A 26,472-nucleotide genomic window follows, 5' to 3' on the forward strand; every position below is an offset into this window, starting at 1 on the left:
TTTTGGGTGCCACAACCGTTTTCTCAAAGACCATATCTAATTCTACTACAAATTTGTTTCCTACAACTTTGTCTTTTAAATTAAACACAAGAAGGTTGAAGGATCATTAATCGATGCTTATAAGATGAAAATTTTAGAATTCTACATATAGCCGAGAGAAAATAGAGAATAAGAAGAAGAGAACAGAAAAATTAATACGTTCTCTTTATTGAATAATCAAAACTGAAACAGAAGGAATATAAATACTAAATAATTAGGGTTGGCTAGCTATACTAGTTTCCTTATTGATAAACTAGACTCTAAAAGGTAATACAAAAAAATATTAAATAAAAGTGTGTGCTAAAATCTTCACTCCCCCTCAAGTTGGGTATAAATATCAGTCATATCCAGCTGATTTTTCATAGTATCAAATTTTTTCTTTGGAAGGGCATTGGTTAGAATTTCAACAATATGGTAGTTGGAGGGAACGTACGACAACTCAAATATTCTAGCTTCTCCTTGATAAAATGTCGATCAATCTCCATGTGTTTCGTTCTATCACGATGGATTGGGTTCTTTACTATTTCAATAGCAATTGAATTGTCACATAGGAGAGTCATCCTCTGGTTATTTGGGATTTTATGTTCCTTATCCTTCTTAGCCATATTCCTTCACAAATACCTTGACACATTGCCCGAAACTCAGCTTCAGCGCTGCTTATAGAAACTACAGATTGTTTATTGGTTCTCCAAGTAACAACATTACCCCAAAAGAAAGTACAATATCCAATTGTTGACGGACCATCCATGGCAAGTCCTCCCCAGTCTGCATCGGTGTAGACTTTAAATCCCTTTTCACTAGTCTTTTTGAAGTATAATCCATATCATGGATTCTTTTTTAAGTAGTTAAGTATCTAAAAGACAACTTCCATGTGACGATTAGTGGGAGTATTCATAAATCAACTCACCATACCTACTATAATCTAATATCGGGTCTCATATGAGAAAGATAGATCAATTTCCCAATCAATCTCTGATATATTCCTTTATCTGTCAGCTCGTATCCATCTTTTGTCTGAAATTTCCTTCCAAGTTCCATAGAAACACTAGTTATCTTGCAACCCAGAAGCCTAGTTTCCTTTAAAGATCAAGTGTGTACTGCCTTTGTGTCATAAAGATTCATTTGCTTAAACATGCAATCTCCATTCCAATGAAATATATAAGTTGCTCGAGATGATGTCGTCTTGGTGTAGTTTCCCGTCAGGATGATGTCGTCGACATAGACAATCATGATGGAAACATGCCCATCACTCAAGTGTTTGGTAAACATAGTGTGGTCTGTTTTTCCCTAAATAAACCCATGATGTTTAACCATTTGTGTAAGACATTCAAACAATGCTCGAGGTGATTTTTTTAGGTTGTACATGGACTTCTTGATTTCACACACCATTCCTCTATTCTCTTGTGATCTGATGCCTGGAGGGATGTTCATGTAGACTTCCTCTTCTAACTCTCCATTTAAGAAAGCATTTTTCACATTGTGGCATCCTCATTTTCACAACAAATTTAAAACTTGTTATTTATGATTATTTAATTCATAGTATACTTCTTATTGTAGAATCTATTTTCAAAACGTAATGTATTTCCGATGAAACATTTTTCATTTATATATAGAACCATGGGATGTCATCGTTCGATACAGACAACATAAGCATAAACATTTTTTACATGCCTTCTAACATTTATTTATAGTAGTGCCCTACAAACTCCTCAAATCACTCATCATCCTTGTGCCTTCATAACGCTACATGTGATACAAAGAAACTAAGTGAGCCGGACTTGGGAGTCTGGTAAGAACATAGGGTTTCAACCCACAATAATTAAGTTATTTAATTATATAATTCACATCAAATATTTCACTGATTACCCATTCTCGTTATTCTCACCTTCTGATCCTAAAATACTAATCTCAAGGGACATATCCTAAGGATCATCCTAAGCAATGAGTAGACAATACTGCTTCGGGGATTCCTTTAGCAATATATGTCAACAGGTTGCGAGCCTGTCAGCGTTCCACTGGACTATCTAGATTTGTTTGTGGTCATCATCTATACTCTACTAGACGACTAGTTCATTAATAGTCATGGCCTCTCATCATCATCTCATCTTTCTATCACCCATCACTTCAGAATATATTTTATATAAATATATGAAAATACATATATGATTAAATCAAGTAGAAATCATATTATCTTATCTAACACATATATCAGAAATACAAATATTAGGCACATATAGCATTTAATCATCTAGATACTTCATATTTATGTGTAAGCTAAAAGTAACTATGTACTCACTTGTTAAAGTGGATGACTAGAAATTTGGTCAGCGCTTCGATTTAGCACTTAGCTTCTCCTTTGATGTGACCTAGGTTCATATTACTAAGTCTTAGCTTAATATTCCTCATGACTAATGATAGTCCAGATTTCTTAACAATCCCATGTCTACATCAAGATCTATCAAGTAAGGGGCAACCAGGTAAGATCATATTGGAGGTAGGGTCCGTTTGGTATACAGAGTACACTGTTTGGAAATTTCATTTTAAACATCTCACTAAATCAAGCCTAGACATCCACCCCCCCCCCCACCCTCGGTAAGTAGATCAATCAATATAATGACTTGGAATCACTAATAAATCTTATTTATAAATTCATAACAACGAGAATGAATACAAATATAAGTTACACTGAAAATAATATAAGTGTAGCTTAACTTACAGAGATTTTCCTGACAAAAGTCTAGAAATTGCACTGATAGAACTTCGACTTGATAGCTTCTAATTATCGAGCTCTTAGAGACCTCATAGCTAACCAAAAACTTAAATCTAAAGAAATTTTTGGGCCAAATGGAGAGAAATACGAGAAAGAATGTTTGGATAAGTGTGAGGGATCAAATGGGGCTGAAACTAAATTTATAGGTGAAATTTTGCAAGTGCGCACCGCTCCCCAACCAGGTGCATGTCATGCCCCGACCTCATCGGCCTCTCTCCTCACGACATGACGCATGCATAAACTAGTTTGACATGGCTAGCTTCTATAAGCGTGCATCACACCTATCATGCGCGCGAGCAATTTTCATATTTTCAAAAATTCATATATTCTTCATACCAACTCTGTTTTTTACATTCATTATATCCATGCATAGCTATCGACGAGATCTACAACTTTCATTTACACTCTCTCGGCTAATTCTCACTTTATTTTTAACAGACTTAGATTGTTAAAGTCCATATAAAAACCATAACTCTTTCATATGATATTCGTTCTCAACTGTCTTTATATCGACGGAATCCTATTGAAGAGATTTTCAACTCTCGTTTAGATTGTTTCGGATAAAAATCGACCAACTTGAATTTCGATTTCTATGTTAACATTGTTGTGCTAAAACTTCAAAAAATCGTAACTTCCTCATATGAAGTCAGATTCAGACATTCTCTATATGTGCGCTCTCATTTTTACAATTACTGTGACTTTCATTTAGATTACTCTGGCTAATAAGCAACATATCTCTGATTCACTATTTACGACATACTTTGTTGTATCAGGTTCAAACCAAAACTTCAAATGATCACAACTTCTTCATACGAAGTCAAATTTAGGTGTTCTTTATATGTACGGATTCACCATCACGGCTATTACAAGTTTTATTTAGATTATTTTTCCTAAATAATCTTTTATTTTTTACGCCTATTTTAGCTCTAATTATTAAGTTATTTTATATACTTATCTATATACATATAAATCATATATATTCAAACAAATTTCTTTCATTTATTCATTAAAAGATTACAATTGTTGACCAATAACACTTACATATCTTATTAATGCCTAGCAACAAACATGTGCATTACACACATCTATTTGGTGCAACAAACAGTCAAGATTTGCATAAAATGATAACAAAACTCAAAGAGAGTTTAATTTTGCTACTGGAGCAAATGTTCTGCATAATCAATTCTAGAAAAATGTGTAAACCCCTTAGCAACAAGTCTTTCTTTGAATTTATTAATACTACCCTTAGAGTTATATTTGGCATTGAACACCCATCGACGCCCCACAAATATCTTTCTTAGTGGGAAGACTTGTGTACTGTCACGTGTTGTTTTTCTGAAGGACGTTAACTTCTTTAAGAACGGCATCAGCCCATTCTTTTTTTTTAATTTACATTATGCATGTTCCTTGGAACCTGTATTTTAGAAACTAAAAGAGCAAACGATTTGTACTTGGGTGACAGTGTATGTGCTATACAACTTCTCTTCCCTTTTCGTAGAGAAATTGGAACATCAATATCACTTAACACATCAGGATGAATATTAAGGCTAGATTTTGTATATGGAGTGCTACCTTGAGAATCAGGGAATGATTCATCAGTGTGTGCCACATTCGTGACTTTCTCAACCACCGCATGTTGTTTTGGGCATCTAGTGTAAACAATGTAGTCCTTCTGGCCCTCTTTATCTAATGTTTCATTTGATGGTGGAGTAGGAATTTTAGAGTTAATTCCCAAAGGAGTATGTGATGAAGTGGGAATTTATGCATGGTGACTAAATTCAGAGAAATTCATATTCTGATACATTAAAAATTGATATTCCACATAATTCTCCCCTTAAATATCGGTTTAGGAATAATAGGGCTCTTCTTCAAAGAATGTGACATCCATAGAGTGATAGAATTTTCTGTTGGAAGGGAAATAACACTTGTAGCCACGTTGATTTGGAGAATATCCAAGAAAAACACATTTGACCGACCTAGGATCAATCTTGCTACGGTTGGGTTGATGATAATGAACAAATAAGGTGCAACCAAAGATTTTACATGGCACTTCAGACAGGTTTCATAAGTAAGGAAAGCTAAACTGAAGAGTTTGATATGGAGTTTTGAATCCAATTACCTGAGAGAGCATCTGATTGATCAACTATGCAGCAGTCAACATGGATTCTCCCTATAAATAGTTAGGGGTTGAGCTTGAGAGCAATAGAGATCTAGTTACCTCGATAATATGTCTATTCTTTCTCTTGGCGATGTTGTTTTGTTGTAGAGTATCAACACACGACATGATATGGACAATTCCTTGTTGAGTTAGGTAATTGCCCAATTTAGAGTGGAAATATTCCTTTGCGTTATCAGATTTAAGGATTTGAATTTTGGTTGCAAATTAATTTTGAATCATTTGATGAAACTGTCGAAATATTGACCCAACTTCAATTTTTTCTTTCATCAAAAACACCCATGTGATGCGAGTATAGCCGTCAATAAATGTTACGAACCATCTCGCACCTGATATGTTTTTCACTCTAGAAAGTCCCCAAACATCACTATTAATTAAATGAAAAATATGTGAAGCTTTATATAGTAAAGGAGAATAAGTGTGTCTGACATGCTTAGACATTTATAATCATTCGGGTTTTTATTGAATAAATGTGGAAACAGATTTTTATGATAAGAGAAGTTTGGGTAACCTAATCTATAATGCCATAACATCACACAATTTTGACTAGAAAGATAAATTGAAGACGCAACTTGAATTTTTTCTAAATGCTCAGCTTCACAGTGGTAGAGTTCATCACGGACTTTAGCACAGCCAATCATCTTCCCCAAATTAATAGACAAACAGATGGGGTTAACAAGGTGATGCAGTTCAGATCTTTCATTAGTCTGATAAGAGCAAGCAGATTAAAGTCAAGATTAGGAACATATAACACAGATCTCAGTGTTATATTCTTAGATATAATAGTTGTGTCGATACCAACAACAAGTTCATTCTCTTTGGTTGCAACTCGTATAGTCCTTCCATTCGACAATGGTTGGAATTCAGTGAAAACACTATGATCTCTGGTCCTGTGATCGGTAGCACCACAATCAACTACCCAAGGTTTTATATTGCTAATGAGAACTTATTTTGTTGTGCAACAGCAGCTGTTCGTTTCTCTTTGTAGGTTGGACATTGCAAAATCTTCCAAAAGAGCTTCAACTTCTTCATTTGTAAACATCTCTTGAGTGTCACTTGTTGCTATGTCTCCACGAGAACTAGATTTCCAATCAGTGGGTTTACCATGAATCTTCCAAAAGATTTCTTTAGTATGTCCTGGTCGCTTGCAATGATCACACCATGGTCATCCAGTCTTCTTTTTAGAAGGTCTGGAACCTGTTGTGGTTTTGGTGTTGGGTGGAAATCGAGTTATAAGAGCGGGTCCCTTAGTTATTGTAACATCTCGATTTTCACAGGAAATTTTTTCATTTTTATTTATCCAAATTATAAGTCTTACACACATTATATTACATATTTAATTATAAAGGGAAGTCTTAGCGAAAGTCTTAAATATTATTTATTGCATTCGATACTAGTACATTCATGTGGAAGCCTTTCCTCGATCCGAAGAACAATCTGTAAAGCAGTTATTCAACAACTGTAAGACGAGGCTTAGTGAATTCCCTCAAAATACCACATACCACAATATATATACAATGCATACACGTATTGGCCTTCAGCTTATAGCCAGTCCGCACCATAGCCTTCAACATATGGCTAGTCCACCCTATGTAACCTTCAGCACGTGGTTGGTCCACTTTCCTTTGGCTTTTAACATAAAGCTAGTCCGCCCGATTCTATTGGTCTTCAGCACAAGGTTGGTCCGCCCTCAACTCCATATATACATATCAACATATAGCAACAGTCCACATGACAATCAACTAACTATCCTAGTCTAATTATGTAAGTGCATACTAAAGTGTAACTATATCATAACTTACAAAGGATACATACTGGAGTATACGATATAGTGAGAAGAACTCACATTGACAGGTTCTTAGATGGTTAATAACTAACCGAGTGATCTAATTGACGAGTACGCGTCTAACAGGTATTAACCTATAGTACTTGACTTTGTTAGTCCCTAGAGAAATCTGGTAATGTAGGCTAGACCCATCACTAATCAAATGACCGATAGCTCTATCAAATAAGGATCGGCCAGATAGGATAGTTCGGAGGCAGGATCATTTTGGCATATAGTTTTTCTGAAATCCAATAACCAAGCCAATGTGACCATTTTAGACATCTATCCCATAAGTAGATTGATCAGTATTATTACTAGGATTACTGATAAATATTTATTTACATATCCATAACAACGACTATGAATATAAATACACTAGATTATAACCCGTGGAATCCACGGTTTGAGAGCTTAAAATAGCTATAATACATAGTATAATAAGTGATTTGCTAAACTAAGAAACAACAAAATTTAAATCTACATATATAAAAAAAACTAAGAAATTAAATATATATATATATATATATATATATATATATATATATATATATATATATATATATATATATTGTAAATTGACATTTTAATGAGAGATCAAATTATCGATGGTTAGATATCAACCACAATCATACACTGCAGTACCTATTGTTTTTCTGAAAAACCTGAAACATAAGGTAATCTAACAAAGCTACGTGTACATCGTTTCCAAATTAGTCAAACCATTCGTTTTCCAAATCAGTCAAACCTTTCGTTTTCCAAATCAGTCATGACTCGAATATTATCTACACTGCACAATAGTTCATGCACAACAATTCACATCTAATGCACCAATTCCCGCCTTCAAAAATAGTTAACAAAAACCTCAAACTTTTGCTAATAAAATTTAAAGTCCTCAAGGAATATTGAAAGAAAACCAAGAGTTACCATCCTTCATAACTCATAGTTCATGAAATTTATATAATTGCATGACTTTCTCTGAGTACAATGTCACATGTAATAAGACAATATAAAAGTAGGATTCTAACTATTTGAAAGTAGGATGCTAAATATTTGAAAGTAGCATGTTATTGTTGATTTAAAATAAAAGTCGAATCTTATTTTTTCCGGAAAATGAAAGTAGTTTGCTATTTGTGGCTTAGAAGTGAAAGTATCATGCTATTATTGGCTTGAGAATTAAAGTACCATGCACTTTTTTACGTTAAAAATGAAAGTAACATGATATTCTTACCCTAAAAATAAAAGGAATATCTTATTGTTCATTTAAAAATAAAAGTAGAATGCTACTTTTCAATAAATAAAAAAAAAGAAAGTAGCATGCTATTTTTGGCTTAAAAAAGAGAGTAACATGTCATTTTTCCATAAAATGAAAGTAGCATGCTATTATTGGCTTAATAATGAAAGCACCATGCTCTTTTTCCTTAAAAATAAAAGTAGAATGCCATATTTGCCCTAAAATGATATTAGCGTGCTAATTTGTCCCTAAAAATGAAAGTATGTGTTTTTGTTGGTTTAAAAAGAAAATTAGAATACCATTTTTGCTTAAAAATGAATGTAGCGTGTTAATTGTGGCTTAGAAACTAAAGTTATATATATATATATATATATATATATATATATATATATATATATATATATATATATATATATATATATATATATAAGTTTAAGGTTTGATTTGAAACTCAAATATGAATGTAAGGATATTTAATGTAAATTGAAGAGTAACATTTCATTAATTTGAAGAAATGCGGTTGATGGGACAAATTTAATATAATATATTCTTTTATGAGACAAATTTAATATAATATATTAAAAATAATTAAGTTTAGTAAATGACATATATCATTCAATCACCTCATTTGTTGTATTGGAATTCAATTCGTGCCTTTAGAAATTACCCTTTAAACTATCCTTGTTCCAACCTCATATATGTCATCTAGTAGGCTAGGAGCTGATTCATCTGATGTAATCTCCCAAAGGTTCCATTTATATTGCTACAATTACACAAACATAATCATAGCCCTGTAACAAACACATAACAAACAAATCTTTCAACTTGGAAGAATGGGACTAAAAGGGTGTTTGGAAGGAATGGAATCGCAACAAAGGAATTGTTACTTTGGTTTTCTAAATTTTCACTTATAAATATTTTTTTATTTCAAAACCTATATCGTTTAGGTACTTTGGTTTTCTAATAAAAATTCGCCATGAAGAACTTAGTGCATCTTCTTTCTTAAGGCTTCAACCACTATAATACTTAAGAAATACCTAATAACCTGCTACCCTGATAAGAATCAGTTGATTATGAACTTAAAAACCCACCAATAGAAGAAAAAAAATATTAATGTTTTGGGGTATAAGAGAATTGTGTACTTGAAGATATGAAGAACTGATGTTGATTAGAACTTGTATTTCCAACTACACCCACCATTGATTCTCTTGTTCTTTTCTAAACAAATAGAGATCAATTAAGAGAGTTAAAAAATTCATAGTAAAAGACTAAGAAGTCAGATAAATTAAAATATGGTATCCAAAGTTGACCATCTAGTTTCCTAGCCTATATTCACATTCTCAAGATCAAGGACATCTTTAGTCTCAAATGCTTCAGGGCTTGTGTTCCTCCATGAAATTTCTATACCCTAATCAGTACATACTTGTTTATAGAATCAATAGGAGATAATAATTAGCCCTCTCTACCTATTCTTACCATCAAGAACATCATTTTCAATTGGATCAGTACAATATTTATCCTTGATTACTTTTGGGTCCGCTAAAAAATTTATATTTCCTGAACATGGTCAAACCAGTTTAATGAAAATCAAGAAACACAACACTAAAAATCAAATTTATGTACACGTTCTCACCTCAACGTCAATTCTTCACCTTTAATCGTGGGTATCTTTAATATGCCGTCCCAATCTACAACAAACAAAAACTTCAAGATAAAAATAGGAAAGAAGAAGAAGAAGAAGAAGAAGAAGGAACATAAGAATCATCAATATCGACATGGAAACTAAAACAAATACATACCTCGTTTTCCATTTAGCTTGAAAAGAAGAATAAACATTACCAACAACATTTGATGGAAATAGAGAGTTCAAATGAGATTGGGAGGCGGTGAGTTACAGAGATTTAGGGTGCAAATGGATTCAATTATACCAATTAAATCGAATCCAAAATAATCGGTGCTGATTTTAAGGAAGGGAATAGCTATCAAAATTATGTTCCTAGCTAATATAATTCCTAATTTATAGCCTTAGTAGTTGGAAAGTCTTTATCTCTAAAAATACAATCAAGCCTAGAACGGGCGTATCAATTTTGAGCGGGAATTTAATGGAAGAGTTTAGGAGGAGATGCCAAGTGGAAAAGTAGAGGCGTAGAAAAGAGTCATGTGGCATGTAGAGGATTCTTTTATTAGAAGAGAAGAAGTTGTCCTTAAAACATATTAAGTGTAGCCAAACTTACAGAGAGTTTCTAGCGAAACCAGGATTATGTGGGCATAACTCTACCCGAGAGCTTCTAGTTAGCATCACTTCGATGTCACAAGGGTTCACTAAGGTAGCCGGGAACTAGGGAGTAAAAGAGCTAAAAACTAGAAAGTATTCTAGAGAGAATCGGAGGAAGGGTGTGTAGAGAAAAGAGTTGAAACGCATGATTTTATAGGCTGGGAAGGGGTGTGCGTCGCACGCCTAGTCGGAAGTGATGGCGTGGCGAGAAACGGGCGGTGACACGTGTTGAAATCCGGGTAGTGTGTCAGGCGCGCAAGCTTTCGGGGAGAGCACATGCACGCGAGAATTTCTGTTTTCTTAAAAATTGCATAACTTCTCCGTACAAGCTCCGTTTTCGACGCGTTTTACATCCATGCGTAGCTATCGAGAGATCTACAACTTTCGTTTAGAGCAGTTGGCTAATTTTGACTTTATTTTTAAAGTTATATTTTTACAGGCTTAGAGTGTTAAAGCCAGTGTAAAAATCGTAACTCTCTCATACGATATCCATTCTCGAATGTCGTTATATCGACGGATAGGTATGGACGAGATCTTCGATTCTTGTTTAGATTGTTTTTTCCAACAATTGACCGATCTTAATTTAAGTTTATGTGTCGTATACTGGTACACTAAACTTCTAAAAATCATAACTTCCTCATATGATGTCAGATTTGGGCGTTCTAACTATGTGCGCTCTTGCTTATACAATTACTTCCAATTTAGTTTAGATTAATAAGGTTAATAAGTAATGTATCTCCAAATCGATTTTATAATAATCATTTTAAATTACAATGTACAATAATGGTAAAAATTGGGTGTTACAGGATTGCCACTAGTACCAAGCATGACTCGTCTTTGGCTCTCTTCCCGGCAAACTTCTGAGAAGACTTCTTGGAGTGTGGGCATGGGCTTCGTACCTAATATTCTTCCTCGAACCTCATCAAGATCTTGATTTAGCCCAATAAGGAACTTGTAGATTCTTTCCTTCTCCGATATAAGCTTGTATTATTTTCCATCTGTAGAGCAACTCCAAGTAAAGGTATCGAGAACATCCACTAGTTGCCAATGGCAGTTTACAGCTATAAAGTAGATTGTTACAGTAGACTTCCCCTTACGAAGATCATGTAGGATGCCTTTAATTTCAAAAACTATTAAGGTGTTGTCTTGATTTGAAAATGTGTCTCGCGTTGCAACCCAAATTTCTAATGGAGTTTTATAAAACATAAATTGTTCTCGAGTTTTGGGTGTCATTGAGTTTAAGAGCCATGACATGACCATGTTGTTTTCTGTTTTCCTTTTTTAAAAACTAGGTACTTTTCTCTTCGGTTGAATTAGATCTTCCTCCAAATATTCCTCAGTTCCTTTTCCTCCTATGAAAATCGAGACAGAATGTGACCAAAGACTATAGTTTAAGCCATTCAATTTGTAGCATGTGGGAAGAACACTATAATTAGTGTTAGAGTTTGGCTGGATCTGAGGTGGATTTTCTGCAACGACCCTACTGTTGGCAAGAGCTAGAAATCAAGAGCTAAAAGTCAGGAATGATTGTTAATAATTGTAATTATCTAGTTCCCTTATATAGGAGATAGATTCCATAGTTTGTTTACAGTATTCCATGTATATATAGGTTTACCTCCTACATTGAATTCAATAATAGAAAAATGGAAGTTGATTCATCCTCTGATTCTCAATTCTACATGGTATCAGAGCTTACCAAAGCCTGACCCTTCGAAGTCTGTAATCAGCAATGGCGGTCGGTGACGATTCTTCAAACTCCAACTCTTCGTCTGTCATTGTTCAGAATGTGTAAGACTCACCTTTCCCCACCGGAGTCATTCTCGATGACACGAACTACCCTCTATGGTCTCAGCTAATGGAGATGTGGATCGGAGCACGAAATAAACTTGGATACCTCACTGGTAAATCGGCGAAACCAACAGCGAATGAAAAGGCAATCGAAACATGGCTAATCGACAATAATAGGGTTAAGAGTTGGCTCATTGATTCCATGAGTCCAACCCTAATGCGTCGGTTCGTCAGGCTCTCAACAGCGGCTGAAATCTGGGATGTCGTCTCAAAAACGTTCTATGATGGAACAAATGAGACCCAACTCTTTGAACTAAACAGGAAGACCTTTAGTACTCGCCAAAACGGAAGATCCCTACCAACATATTACAATGAATTCGTGAGTCTATTCCAAGAAATAGATACACGTCTAAGTGCTGCTGAAGACACCGTCAATCAGGCTGTAACAGCCAACAAAACCCTATCATGTTTCCGTGTACACATATTCTTGGCGGGTCTGGATCAAGAGTTTAACCAGGCTAGAAGCGAGATTTGAGGAAAGACCAACCTCTCAGTCTTGAATCATGCTACGCATACATTCGAAAGGACCACAGCCAACGTCAAACTATGGAGGAACCAAAGACTGAACCAGACAATGTAGTTCATATGGCAAACCGCAATCGTCCCACGAAAGGAAAAAACTCGAATGGAAAAGGAGGAAATAGTTTCACATGTACTCACTGTGGAGAAGAGGGACACTCGAAAACTAGATGCTATGAGATCATAGGCTATCCGAAATGGTGGGACTTCACTAAAAAACCAAGGAAAAAGATTAGTCAAGCATCCGTGGCTGCTTCACCACCTCCGTCAAACCATGAAGTCAATTCCCCTATGGCAGCCCACACCTCCGCCAACTCTGGTATGTCTCGTCCAACCTGTAGTCAAAATAATAACTGGATAATCGACACAGGGGCAACAGATCATATGACCAATAATCCTGAAAACTTAACCACATCATACTTACCCAAACAAGCGGTCATTCACACTGCTAGTGGGGCCGTAGAACACGTAACAGCTGAGGGTACAGTAAAAGTGTCAAACTCCATGGACCTTGATTCGGTTCTAGTTGTGCCTTCACTATCATCAAACCTATTATCAGTTAGTCAGATTACTGAAGCACTAAACTGCTATGTGATTTTTTGGAAAAATGATTGTGTGTTTCAGGATATGGTGACACATCAAGTTCTTGGCTATGGTACTAGGCGGGGGAGGTTGTACTACCTGGAAGAACACCATCCCAGTCAAGCTAATCATGTAGGAGTAACTCAAGCAAATAAGTTTGTGGCTATGTTATGGCATCACTGCCTTGGGCATTTATCATTTAGCTACCTTAGAAAACTGAAACCAAATCTGTTTTTGAATGTATCTGATAGTGAATTTAGTTGTGGGATATGTGAATTAGCAAAGAACAAACGAATTTCATATATTCCTAGTGATAATAAAGCTACAGAACCATTCATGAAAATTCATACAGATGTCTGGGGGCCTGCCCCGATTATCACCAATGGTGGTGCTCGTTATTTTGTTACCTTTATTGATGAGTGTACTCGTATGGTGTGGATATCTCTTCTCAAATCTAAGGGAGAAGTTGTCCAAGCCTTCAAAGAACTACATACCCTTATAAAAACCGAATACAGGAGGGATATTCACACCCTCCAATCTGACAATGGGGGCGAATACATCAATCATGAGATGAAGCAATTCTGTTAAGAACACTCAATCAGACATCAAACTTCATGTGCTCGAACACCCCAACAAAATGGGTTGGCTGAACGGAAAAACCGACAGATTCTGGAAATAGTTCGTGCATCTCTATTTGATATGACAGTACCACGAAAGTATTGGGGAGAGGCAGTAAAATCCGTTGCGTATCTCATGAATCGCACACCTTCACGAGTTATTGAGTTCCAAACCCCTCTTCAAAAGCTACATGAATCCATTGATAAACCGTTAAACCACAGCCTTGAACCACGAGTCTTTGGATGTACAGCTTACGTTCACCAAAACACCGGAAAATTGGAGCCACGTGCTATTCGATGTTTTTTCATAGGATATGCAGATTATAAGAAGGGATACCGGTGCTATGATCCCCATGAAGACAAGGTATATGTAACTCGGGATGTTGTGTTTCACGAAACAGTGCCCTACTTTGATCATGCAGGTCCACTTCAGGGGGAGAGAGAAAAAAAGAAGAAGTGAACCCACATCAAAACCTCACTGAAGATCTGGAGGCATTCGTACTACACAACACCGACGCACCAGTAGGAAGTGAGGAAAATAATGATGAATTTAACCAGAACATGAGTGGTGACTTCGATAGCACACCTCCTGCTACACCAGTCACTCCAAATGAAACAGAAACAACTATCCCCACCGAGCCAGTCATCACAGAAACTAACGATGCATCATAGGTCTTTCCTAGTTCTGTTTTACAGGAACCTGAAGAAGAAGAAGAAAACACGGAGGAAGTAATAAACATAGAAGGAACAAGTGATCGAAGGTACACAGTGAGAAACAACCGGGGTCAACCAAAGAAACAATACGAGCCAGAATTGAAAGCAAAAGGAAGATATCCGATAATAAATTATGTATCAAAACATCGTCTTGCAAAGTCACACGCACTGCTGGTAGATCAACTAGACACCATCCTTATCCCAAAAAACGTGCAGGAAGCAACAAAAGATGACAGATGGAAGAGAGCAATGAACGAAGAGATGAAAGCTCTACAAGAAAACCAAACATGGGAACTCGTAGACCTTCCCAAGGGAAAGAAAACGGTGGGATGCCGGTGGATATACACCATAAAACTTGACTCAGACGGAAACATCGATAGATTCAAAGCACGGTTAGTGGCGAAAGGATATACACAAAAATATGGAATTGACTATGGAGACACGTTTGCTCTGGTGGCAAAAATCAATACCATTCGTATCCTGGTGTCGATTGCTGCAAACGAAGACTGGCCTCTCAAACAACTCGATGTAAAAAATGCCTTCCTAAACGGGTATCTGGAAGAAGAAGTCTACATGGACGCACCTCCCGGAATCAATAGTAATGGGAAAGTATGTAAATTAAGGAGATCCTTGTATGGTCTAAAGCAATCACCACGGGCATGGTTTGGCAGGTTCTCAACGTACATGAAGGAAATCGGGTATAAACAGAGTGATGCTGATCACACTTTGTTTATAAAATCCAATGAAGGAAGAATAATTGCACTAATTGTATATGTCGACGACATAGTTGTTACCGGAAATGACTTGGAAGGTATGGAGAAATTGCAACAGCTACTGGCTTCGGAGTTCAAACTCAAAGACCTTGGACACCTGAAGTATTTTTTAGGAATTGAAGTGGCAAGATCAAAAACCGGCATCACAATGTGTCAAAGGAAATACGTGCTAGATCTACTAACAGAGACTGGCATGTTGGACTGTAGACCCGCCGATACCCCTATCGAGACAAACCACAGGCTTACAATAGAAACTGATCAAGTACCCGCAAATAAAGATCGGTATCAGAAACTAGTTGGAAAACTTATTTACCTCTCACACACAAGACCAGACATAGCATATGTTGTAAGTGTGGTAAGTCGGTTCATGCATGCTCCGAGTGAAAGTCACATGAATGCTGTGTATCGAATCTTGAGGTATCTAAAATCATCTCCGGAAAAAGGTTTGTTCTTTGGAAAGAATCAAGATCATCAAGTCTGTGGATACACAGATGCAGATTGGGCTGGAGATCGGATGGACGGGAAGTCAACATCCGAATACTTTACATTTGTTGGAGGAAATCTTGTTACATGGAGGAGTAAGAAACAAAAGGTGGTGTCGAGATCGAGTGCAGAGGCTAAATTTAGAGGGATGGTGAATGGAGTATGCGAGTTGTTATGGATAAAGAGAATTTTAAGAGATTTGGGGATTTCTCTAACAGCTCCAATGAAACTATATTGTGACAACGAATCAGCGGTGAAGATAGCCAATAACCCAGTCCAACACGATAGAACGAAGCATGTAGAAGTCGATAGACATTTCATCAAAGATCATTTGGAGAAGCAAACAGTGGAACTCCCTCATGTTGCATCAGAAGATCAACTTGCAGACATGCTGACTAAAGGAGTATGTGGAAGAGTGTTTCAAAGCTCTCTTGACAAGCTGGGAATGATAGACATACATTCTCCACCTTGAGGGGGAGTGTTGGCAAGACCTAGAAATCAGGAGCTAAAAGTCAGGAATGATTGTTAATAATTCTAATTATCTAGTTCCCTTATATAGGAGATAGATTCCATAGTTTGTTTACAGTATTCCATGTATATATAGGTTTACCTCCTACATTGAATTCAATAATAGAAAAACGGAAGTTGATTCCTCCTCTGATTCTCAATTCTACACCTACGACCTTCACTAACTAGGGTAGTAGGAATTTCCCCAAACTTAATTTAGTTGTTTTTATTGTGACAATAAAGAAGAAGAACATGATTAGAAGAACAACTTAGTGAATAGGGCATAACCGAATATGCTTTGATACCATTTAGAATTCTGCATATAGGCGACAGAAAATAGAGAAGAAGAAGAGAAGAGAGCAATCAATGTGTTCTCATCGAATAATTAAAACTGGAACAAAACAAACATAAATATTAAATAATTTTGGTCAACTAGCTATACTGGTTTCATTATAGATAAACTAGACTCTAAAAGATAATATAAAAACAAATATTAAATAAGAGCGTTTGCCAAAATCTTCAAAAATCATGTAAGAAAACTTGTTGAAATCCACAAAGGCTATTTCTTTCCTATGGTTCTTTGAAGAACTTCAAAATATATCAAACGGATGTAAAGTGTGCATTTTTGAATGGTAAGATTGATGAAAAGGTTTATGTAAAACATCTAGGTTTTGAAGATCTATTTTTCCCTAATCATGTCTACAAAGTTGACAAAGCTCTTTATGGCCTCGAACATACTCCACAGTTTAGCATGACACTTTATCTAAATTCCTTGTTGCAAGTGGCTAGCTACACGAGGGGTGTGATTGATAGTCATTTTTTGTGAAAAGGTTGAAACCTAACATCATTCTTGTACAAGTTTATGTTGATAACATAATTTTTAAGCCTATTAAAAGGACAATATGTCAAAGAGTTTTTATATCATGTACATGAATCCAATACTCTAAAAGTGTACATTGTTTGGTTGGTTGTATAACATTTCTAGCATTTGGGGGTATACTATGTTATCACTATTGAGCAACATTCTTTCCCATGGAATATTACTAGTGGATTCATAATAAAGACTAATAAAAAAACTTACATTCAACAAACCAAAAAGATTATCTTGTGACTTGCTAAAATAACTCACATGATATAATAACATAGAGTTAATAATATAATGTAGAAATCAATGGATTAGAATATTCATACAAGAACATGAAACATTTGATGATACAATGCCAATCGAATGCATGTTCTTCAGAAATCGGTAAGAAAATTACATATAAACAAACAAATTTACTTACTACTCTCACCTGCAAATCCAACAAATTTTACAGATTTACAGTTGGAAGAAATCAGAAATGCCAAATTTGCCCTCCAAAAAGTTACCGAGCTTTGGCAAGGGTGCGACTAGACACACCATGTAACAATTTCACAAACCCTAGGAAACTAAGCTTTCCATCAGTGTGCCTAATCCAATCATGCAATACAGAATGAACAGAAACTGATGGACCAAGGCCAAGTTCCTGAAAAATCCCCAAAAATAGTTGATAAAGATTCAAGAAAACAGAATCCCATTTGGAAAAAGATCTTCAAGTTGAGCTTTTTTGATATTTGGAAAGTGGGTCTTTAAGAGAAAGTGATAAAGATGTAAACTTTCACCAAGTAAAAAAGAAAGATCATCACAAAAATGATTGTAGCAATAGAATTTGTGGCTAAAAGAAAGAAATAGCAACATAGTTTCATTTATTTGTTTATTATAGTATCCTAATTTCATTATCACCTATTACAAGTTTACAACATTGTACTTTGAAAAATCTACCCAATTTTAAAATCGTAATTTCAATTTTATTCTTATTAAGACATTGTACGTTGAAAAATTCACCCAAATAATTTGGTAAAATTTTCCAAGGACAATGTTGTAATAGAAAGAAATGAAAGTAGCATACTCCCCTCAAAACCATTTTGGTTCAAAATATGTTATAAAAAATATGGAAGAAAACCGAATTCTAAACTTACTGAAGCTAGTTCTTCAATCATGATAGCCCTATTGCCATCTTTGTCAAATAATTCATATGCACATCGAGCATGTTGCTCCCATCTATCAAGAGCCTCAAGTTGATGAACACTTATAGTAGAAGCACAAAATTCATCAAACTCCATTTTTCTATATTGAAGCGCATTAAGCTGCATATGGGTGATTTTATATTCATCTAAAAGTTTAAAGAATACAATATGTAATCAAATGATGAATCTTAAAGTCCTTTACTTATGTTGCATTTGTTCAATAGGACAAAACATCACTAGATTTGGACAAGCTTTCTAAGGCTATTTCCAAAAACACTTTAATTTTGTTCCATTCATGTCCCACCTTTTTAGGTGGGACCACTTGCAATTTTTGGGTGACACAAAAAATTACAATTTTTGTCCCACCTTGTTTCACCTTTTTGAGTGGGGCAAAAAGAGTGCATTTTTTTGTCTCATTCTCCATGTCCCACCTTTTAGAAAGAGAAAAACTTGCATTTTTTTGTCTTATTATCATTCCACCTCTTAGGTGTGACTAAAAATTACAATTTTTGTCCCATTGACATCGGTCCATGTTCCACCTTTTTGGGTGAAACAAAAAAATTACTTTTTGTCTCATTAACATCAGTCCAATGTCCCACCTTTTAGAAAGGGATATAAATAAACAATTTTTGTCTCGTTAACACACTTTGTTCCACCTCTTAGGGTTGAACTAATAACTGCTATTTTTGTCCTATTGACATCAGTCCTAGTGCTAAACACAATATAACCTGTTTTGTTTTGTCTTGTTCTAAATAAGAGACTTGGGCCTTAAAGATCATACCGATGTTAGAAAATCATGGGCACGTGACTCTTTCATGGCATCCGTAGCATGCTTCATCAAGGCCTAATTAGTTCATAAGAAGTGAAGATCAATATTTCAAAAAAAAAAAAAAAACAAAAAAACAAACAAACAAACTATTTTTCATATGAAGAAAAAGAAAGGAAAGTGTCGTGTTGGTTGCCAACCACTTTGATATTCTCCATGCTTATAAATCCGTTTTTGCTCGGTTCTAACAAACAAAATTGCTCCTTTAGATAAAACAACTCATCTTTAGTTAGGGTCTTCACTAAAGCCTGCAAAAAAGGGAAACCTATAACTATAACCGAAATTGACTATTTCAATTAGTGTTTGTTTTGTTTCTTTTTTTCTCATTAAGTGTGAAAATTTTGTGAGAAAATGACGGCATATTTGGGGAAATGGAAGGGAAAAAATAAATAATGACGAATTTGTAATATAGAAAAACCTTATTCCCCTTACTTTCTCTATGAAACCATTTTTTTTCTGCATTAAGTAAAGAAAAAAAACACCCGTATAGAGCGTATTGGATTAAGATGTTGTTTCTTTTTAACTTAATGGAATTAATTGGGAGATTAGTACCTAATCTAGTAAACTATATATTGATGTTTCTTTTTTTACTTAATGCAAAAAAATGGCTTAATACATAAAGTCAAGAAAACTATGTTTTCCCAAGTCCTTATTGTTTACAAATTTACCCTTCTTTAATATTCCTACCATTTCTCCATGTGTCTCGTCATTTTCTCGAATACTATTTAAGTATCATTTATCTGGACAACACTTTATCTAAAAGTCACTTAATGGGAGGAAAAACAAACAAAGAAAAAGACGCCATTAAGTCCATTAAGTCGAAAAGAAATAGCACCTTACTTTCTTTCTTTTTTTTTAAACTAAAAATACTAAATTTGAATCTTATAGAACACTAAAAGAACATACACGTAAAGCCGATTTACGAAGAGCAGAAGAACGCATGTAACCCTTCATGTGTCTTAATATCGAGACATCAAGTGGCATTTTCACATCATTAGTATTTCTAATCCATGGATGACCTACAACAACATTTCATGCTAATCAAATCAAAATTACCAAAATGCCCCTAACCTAGGACTACCCAAAAGACATAAACAACATGTACCTAATGCCTGAGCAGCTGTCATTCGTCTCCTAGGATCCTTATTCAATAAGCGTTTAACAAAATCTTTGGCCTCTAAGGACAGTGTGGGCCATGGTTCTTCATCAAAACTTGGATGAGCTTTTAACACTGCTCGAAAGATTCCCGATTCGGTTCTTGCCCAAAAAGGGCGACTCCCACACAAAAGAATGTAAGATATAACACCGATACTCCATACATCGGCCTCAGTGCTATATGATCTATGTAGCACTTCGGGTGCCACATAGTATGCACTTCCCACAATGTCATTGAGTCTTTCATCTACAAATCAAAGCAACATACTTTCATGTAGTTTTGTATTATAGCATCCTACATTCGGTTCCTTTTGTTATAACATTGTACTTTCAAATCTTTTCTCCTCAAAGCATTGGACCTTGAAAATTTTATCCAATTATTGTGGTGTAATTGACTAATTGGAATGTTTTTTTTTTTTCTTATTAGGGCATTATCTTTTGAAAATCTACCGAATTGGAAATTGCTTTGTATTTGGATGACATTGTTTATTATAGTATATAGAAATTACCTGGCTTTACAAAATCCGACAAGCCAAAATCTATGGCCTTTAGTTGTGAGTTTTCATCCTTTGATGTAAATAAGAAATTCTGATTCAACAACCATAAATCATCAAATGATGTTTCAAAAAAACAAGAAATATATAAACAAATAACTTGTTTAAAACATGTTTAAATTAGTAAACCTCTCACCTCTGGCTTTAAGTCACGATGCACTACACCTTGAAGATGACAAAATGCAACCACATTTAGTATTTGTATCAACACTACTTTAGCATCATCCTCTGTGTATTTCCCACCTCTATAAATTCAAAATTATTATTAATGGATTGTTAACGAATAAATTGAATGGAAAATAAGTGCCATATGCTTAAAAAATCGAAGTCACAGACATAATAATACCTTGAAAGTATTCTATCCAAAAGCTCACCTCCTTTACATAACCTAAAAACGAGTCAAAGAAAGCATAAGGCCTTGCGAAAATGGAAATGGGGGCAAATTAGTAAAAGGATAAGACTTAATTGACACTTTTATCTAAAAATTAAATGAATTTAAATTTAATTTCTTACTCCATTACAACATAGACGTTATCATTGTCTTCATATGCATCGTAAAACTTCACCAAGTTGTTATGTCCAGTCAAAGCTCTCAATATCTTTACCTCCCTTCTCACATCCTCGATGGCTATGGCTGTTGTCATCTGAGAAAAAAAAAATATAATTCATTTGATCAAATTCAAAGCGTGTTACAGATCTGATTACACCATTGTAGATCAAATCACACTCGTGATCAAGGGTAATCGCTAATTTTGATGATAATCGTCGGAAATGATGAGAACTTGGAGTTCAAAAATCAAACCTTTGACTTTGGAATGATTTTGACTGCTACTTCTTGACCCTTAAATTCCCCTTTCTTGAACTTAGCTTTACAAGTATGTCCAAAATGCCCTCTTCCTACTTCTTCACCAATCTCGTATTTGTTTCCAAAATGCTTCGAAAATCCGAAACTTTTATCCAATCTAGTAATCCTTTCTCCGTCATTTACATCAGGTATCGCCACCTCGTTTGGCTTGACGGAGCCATGCCGCCTCGCCAACGCCTTAATGTGCTTTGCCGGAGACGGCGGCGGAAATGGCCGTTTAAAGAACCTTCTGGGTGTTGTCGAATTAGTGCTCGCATTCGGCGCCGGAGATGATTTTTTTGAGAAAAGATAGTGAGCTGGACTTGGACTGTAAAACGGGAAAAATGGAGATTTTTTCCCTACTTCAGTCTCACCTTTCTTGCTAATCTTATCCTCTGATTCTTTTCCTTCACTGTCTTTCGCCGGAATATTCGTCTCTTGGTGACCGGAAAATTTGGTTCTTGACGAGGGTTTGGAGCTACAAACGCCCATTGTTGGAGGTTTCTTGCAAGTCGCCCCTTTTTATGTGAACTCCAATTACGAAAAAAATTAAAGAGTTAATATTGCAAATCAAAAACTCTTTTGAGTAGTAGATAGTGTGAGATCTTGATTTTGGTTGACAAGATTTTGAACCAGATTTCCTGATGATAAAAATTTTGGTTTTATGAAAATTTGTGATGATCATGTACTTTGATATAATTTTTTTTTTTCGAAAAAGATAGTTTGGATATGAATTGACCAATGGGAAAGTAGAATTAAAGAAAATTTAATGACGGTACTTTGAAGTTTTAACATCAATTTGGTGGTCCAACCATCGATTAAATTGTAGTTTTAACATCAATTTGGTGGTCCAACCATCGACTAAATTGTCTTTAATATGAAGTGATAATTACTTAAAAAAAGTAATAAGTATATTTTTGTTCATTAAGTTTTTTTTTTGTTCATATCTTTAATATGAAGTGACAATTACTTAAAGAAAGTAATAAGTATATTCATTAAGTTTTTTTTTTCATATTTACCCTAACAGGTGTGCAACTTGTTTAAATATACATATTCAGTTTTTATGATCGGATACTCGGTTAACAGAAAAAAATGACTTAATATGTAATATTTTTCTCATTTTGTACGCATTTATTCTTAATATTCTTTTACACATTTAGTCTTTATTATTTTTTTGTTGCAAAATAAATCTTTGTTGTTTTTTATCACGTTCAGTACTTATGAACGGTTTCTTTAAGTTTTTTCTCACGACATCCTACATAGGATAATCACTAACGAGATGCTCGGGGTTGTTCATTCTTATGGCCACTGCGTCCTCGATTACTTGGTGCTTGAGTCTTATGTCCTGAACGTCGTAACTTTTTCATAAGTATTCAAAATTTAACGATTTTTATATCCACGTGTTCATATTTGAGTCTACTATAATTTTCGTTTAGATTACTTTCGTTAAAAATAATAGAGTAAATTACTGAAATCGTCCCTATGGTTTGGTCAAAATAACACATTTGGTCCCTAACATTTTTTTTTGCACTCGGATCGTCCATGTGGTTTGATTTTGTTGCATTTTTCGTCCATATGGTTTGGTCAAAATTGCACGTTTGGTCCCTAACTTTATGTATGTAAGAGACAAAAAAACGCAACAAAATCAAACCACAGGGACGATCCGAGTGCAAAAAAAAAGTTAGGGACCAAACGTGAAATTTTGACCAAACCATAGGGACGATTTTAGTAATTTACTCAAAATTATATATATATATATATATATATATATATATATATATATATATATATATATATATATACACACACACACAAACATACACTTTTGACTTTATAAAAAAACGTCCATACATACATTCATAAAGAACATATGGTAGATGAGTCTCATCCGTATCTTCACCTCTTTGAATTCCATTACTTGTGTTATGCTTCTCAAGCGGAAGGCCAATAGTATATATGTTTTTTATGAATTCACTAAAAAACTCAATCGTCTCTTTTGCAACATTCGCTTCCGCAATGCAACCTTCTGGTCTATTTTTGTTTTGTATGTGGCCCTTAATAACCTTCATATACCTATCGAATGGGTACATCCAATTAAAGAATATTGGACCACATAATTTTACTTTTCTAGTAAGGTGAACGATTAAGTGAATCATCACATCAAAAAATGATAGTGGAAATTGTTTCTCAAGAAGGCTTAAGGTCACATGTAACTCTTCTACCAACTTATCGAGCTCATTCACTTTGATTTCTTTGTTACATATTATTTTGAAAAAGAAACATAACCTGGTAATAGCAACTATGGTGGGTGGATGCATAATATACTTAATTGATATGGACAAAAATTGTTGCATGAGCATGTGATAGTTATGTGACTTGAGTCTGGTCAGCTTCCTTTCCTTCAGACTCACTAAACTAGAAAAAATTAGAACAATACCCTTGTGGAACCCTAAAGTGGTAAAAAGTTTCTAGGAACTTATCCTTTTCCTCTTTTGTCAATGTGCAACCTATTGGGGGAGTGAGGCGTTGTTCCCGTCTTTCTTAGGATGTAACTCTGGTTTTTAACCCATAATACACCAAATCCAATTGAGCTTTATAACCATCTTTCATCTTCCTTGAAATGTTCAGCATTGTTCCGACTAGACTCTCTCCCACATTCTTTGTAATGTGCATAAATCTAAACAGTTTGGAATCAAATTGTGTTGCCAATACCTCATCCATCTATACCATATATTAAATTTCTTCCAGTATGTGGTATCTTGTTGGCTAACATCTGAACTACCCACTTACTTTGATTTTCACTTTTTTGGTATATTCCCATTTCTACTAGCAAAACCTTTTGGAATTCTGATCCATTGCCCTTAGATACTTTCCTCCATTTATTAATTATAAATTTGACCTTGTTATATATTTCATCCCCAGTCATAGGTATTAGCGATGGTAAGAACTCTTGTTCTCCATTGAACGTCCTCTTTTATCTTCTTAACGGGTGGTCATACGATAGATATGTATGTGACCAGCGTAACTTTGCTTATTTGATTCACGAAGTCTATGTAACATCCCAAAAATCATGACCAAAAGTTTCCTTTTAAACCATTAAATATAAAACCGTAGTTATTAAACCATTCCATCAAATCATGAGTCAAATTATTTCAAAACATTATTATCAAAGTTTCCAAATCAAAACATCAGAGTAAACATCCCAGCCTAAACATCATGGTGTGTGCAATGCAGTCATCCCGAGCCCTTCTATTTGCAACTAGAAGTACCAGAAACCAAAACTGTAAACCATAAGCATGAAGCTTAATGAGTCTCCCCAAACTACCACACACCATACACATAACCACATATACTGGGCCCCCGCCCAGCATCGGACAGTATCCAGCATCAGGCCCTGCTCGGTATACAGATTTGTTTCTCCCAGGCCCCACCTATGACTGGGCCTTGCCCTCTATACACATACAAACAATATCATATAATCATGGTAGCACATAAAGAATCATACACAATACTACATGCTCTAGTGCTAAGACCTCACCTATTATGGGCCCTGCCCCTACTTTGATAATGATGAGATATGGAACCCCGTCCACACTCAGCTAATGATGAGATACGGGACCCCGCCCACACTCACCTCCCTACCAGGCACATACAAGTATCACAAAGACAACAAGTATAACTAAACATGCACATAGTCATCGGGTACCACCCTGCATCGAACCGTAGTCCAAAATCATACATATAAACATTCCTCGGGACCCGCTCGGCATTGAACCGTAATCTGGAAAGCACACAGACATTCCTCGAGCATCGCCCGACATCGAATCGTAATATGCAAACATACAAATGCAGTCACATGCGAGAATCACGAAGACATCAAGCATACCAACATTCATCGGGCACCACCCGGCATCGGATCGTAATCTGGAAACACATAACATAAATACGGGTTGGCATTGGTGCCTTCAACCCGTTCAAACAGGAGGAAACTCACCTCGAATGTCAGATGATAGCTGAAACGTCTATGTCCCGAAATCGGCTCTACTCACTCTCTGAACCAAGTGATCAATCCATCAAAATCCAGAAATACTCAAAATGCCCTCAGAAGTCAAACTTGTTCAACCATGGTCAAATTCAAGGTCAACAATCCATGTTGAACCAACTCGTCGATTGCATCTATCAACTCATCGATGTCCTTCCGTCTTCAGAAAACCAAGAAAACCCCAGCCAACTCACCAAGTCATCTCAACAACTCACTGAGTTTGCTCAAATTCAGAAAGGTCGGGGGACCACAATCCAACTCGCTGAGTTGGAGAAGCAACTCGTCTATTTTTCGTAGTCTTAACTCATACAGTCACTTCCAAGCGAGTCTAATGCCTCCAAACCATAGATATGGTCCCCTAGGGCTGATATACCACGTAAAGTTGCTAATTTTACGTCCATGCATGGTATCAAGAGGCTAATAATACTAAAACTAAGCTTCATAAGAGACCTAGGGCATGGAGGAGCGCCAAGACTTGATAAAGCTGGCAACTTTAAGTCTCAAAATGCCATTAAATGTCTAGATCTAAAGTCATTACTTCAATACATGCTCAAATCCAAGAATGACTCCAAAATAAGCTACTAAAGGCCATAAACTTCTCAATGAAGAGATCTATTTAATAAATGGTCAAGGTATCGACTTT

General features: G+C 35.4%; 1 protein-coding gene across 3 annotated transcripts; it reads right to left on the reverse strand.

Annotated features, from left to right (window-relative positions):
- Positions 1-17,492: 17,492 nt before the first annotated feature.
- Positions 17,493-22,507, reverse strand: LOC111881403 (CDPK-related protein kinase). Of its 3 annotated transcripts, none has more exons than XM_023877797.3 (11): positions 21,746-22,504; positions 21,457-21,587; positions 21,290-21,331; positions 21,080-21,188; positions 20,899-20,977; positions 20,340-20,636; positions 20,141-20,253; positions 19,375-19,482; positions 19,190-19,252; positions 18,361-18,528; positions 17,493-17,867 (listed from the first exon to the last, which is right to left on the reverse strand). In XM_023877797.3, exons 1-11 carry the CDS (start codon positions 22,277-22,279, stop codon positions 17,727-17,729), a joined length of 1,785 nt encoding a protein of 594 aa, XP_023733565.1. In that variant the 5' UTR covers positions 22,280-22,504; the 3' UTR covers positions 17,493-17,726. The 3 variants fall into 3 exon arrangements, 1 of the variants encoding a protein (XP_023733565.1); XR_002846821.3 differs by having other exon boundaries at positions 17,727-17,867; positions 18,361-18,442; positions 21,746-22,506; XR_002846818.3 differs by having other exon boundaries at positions 17,801-17,867; positions 18,361-18,554; positions 21,746-22,507.
- Positions 22,508-26,472: the final 3,965 nt, after the last annotated feature.

Source organism: Lactuca sativa, chromosome 3, assembly GCF_002870075.4.
Source record: "Lactuca sativa cultivar Salinas chromosome 3, Lsat_Salinas_v11, whole genome shotgun sequence".
NCBI lineage: Eukaryota > Viridiplantae > Streptophyta > Magnoliopsida > Asterales > Asteraceae > Lactuca > Lactuca sativa.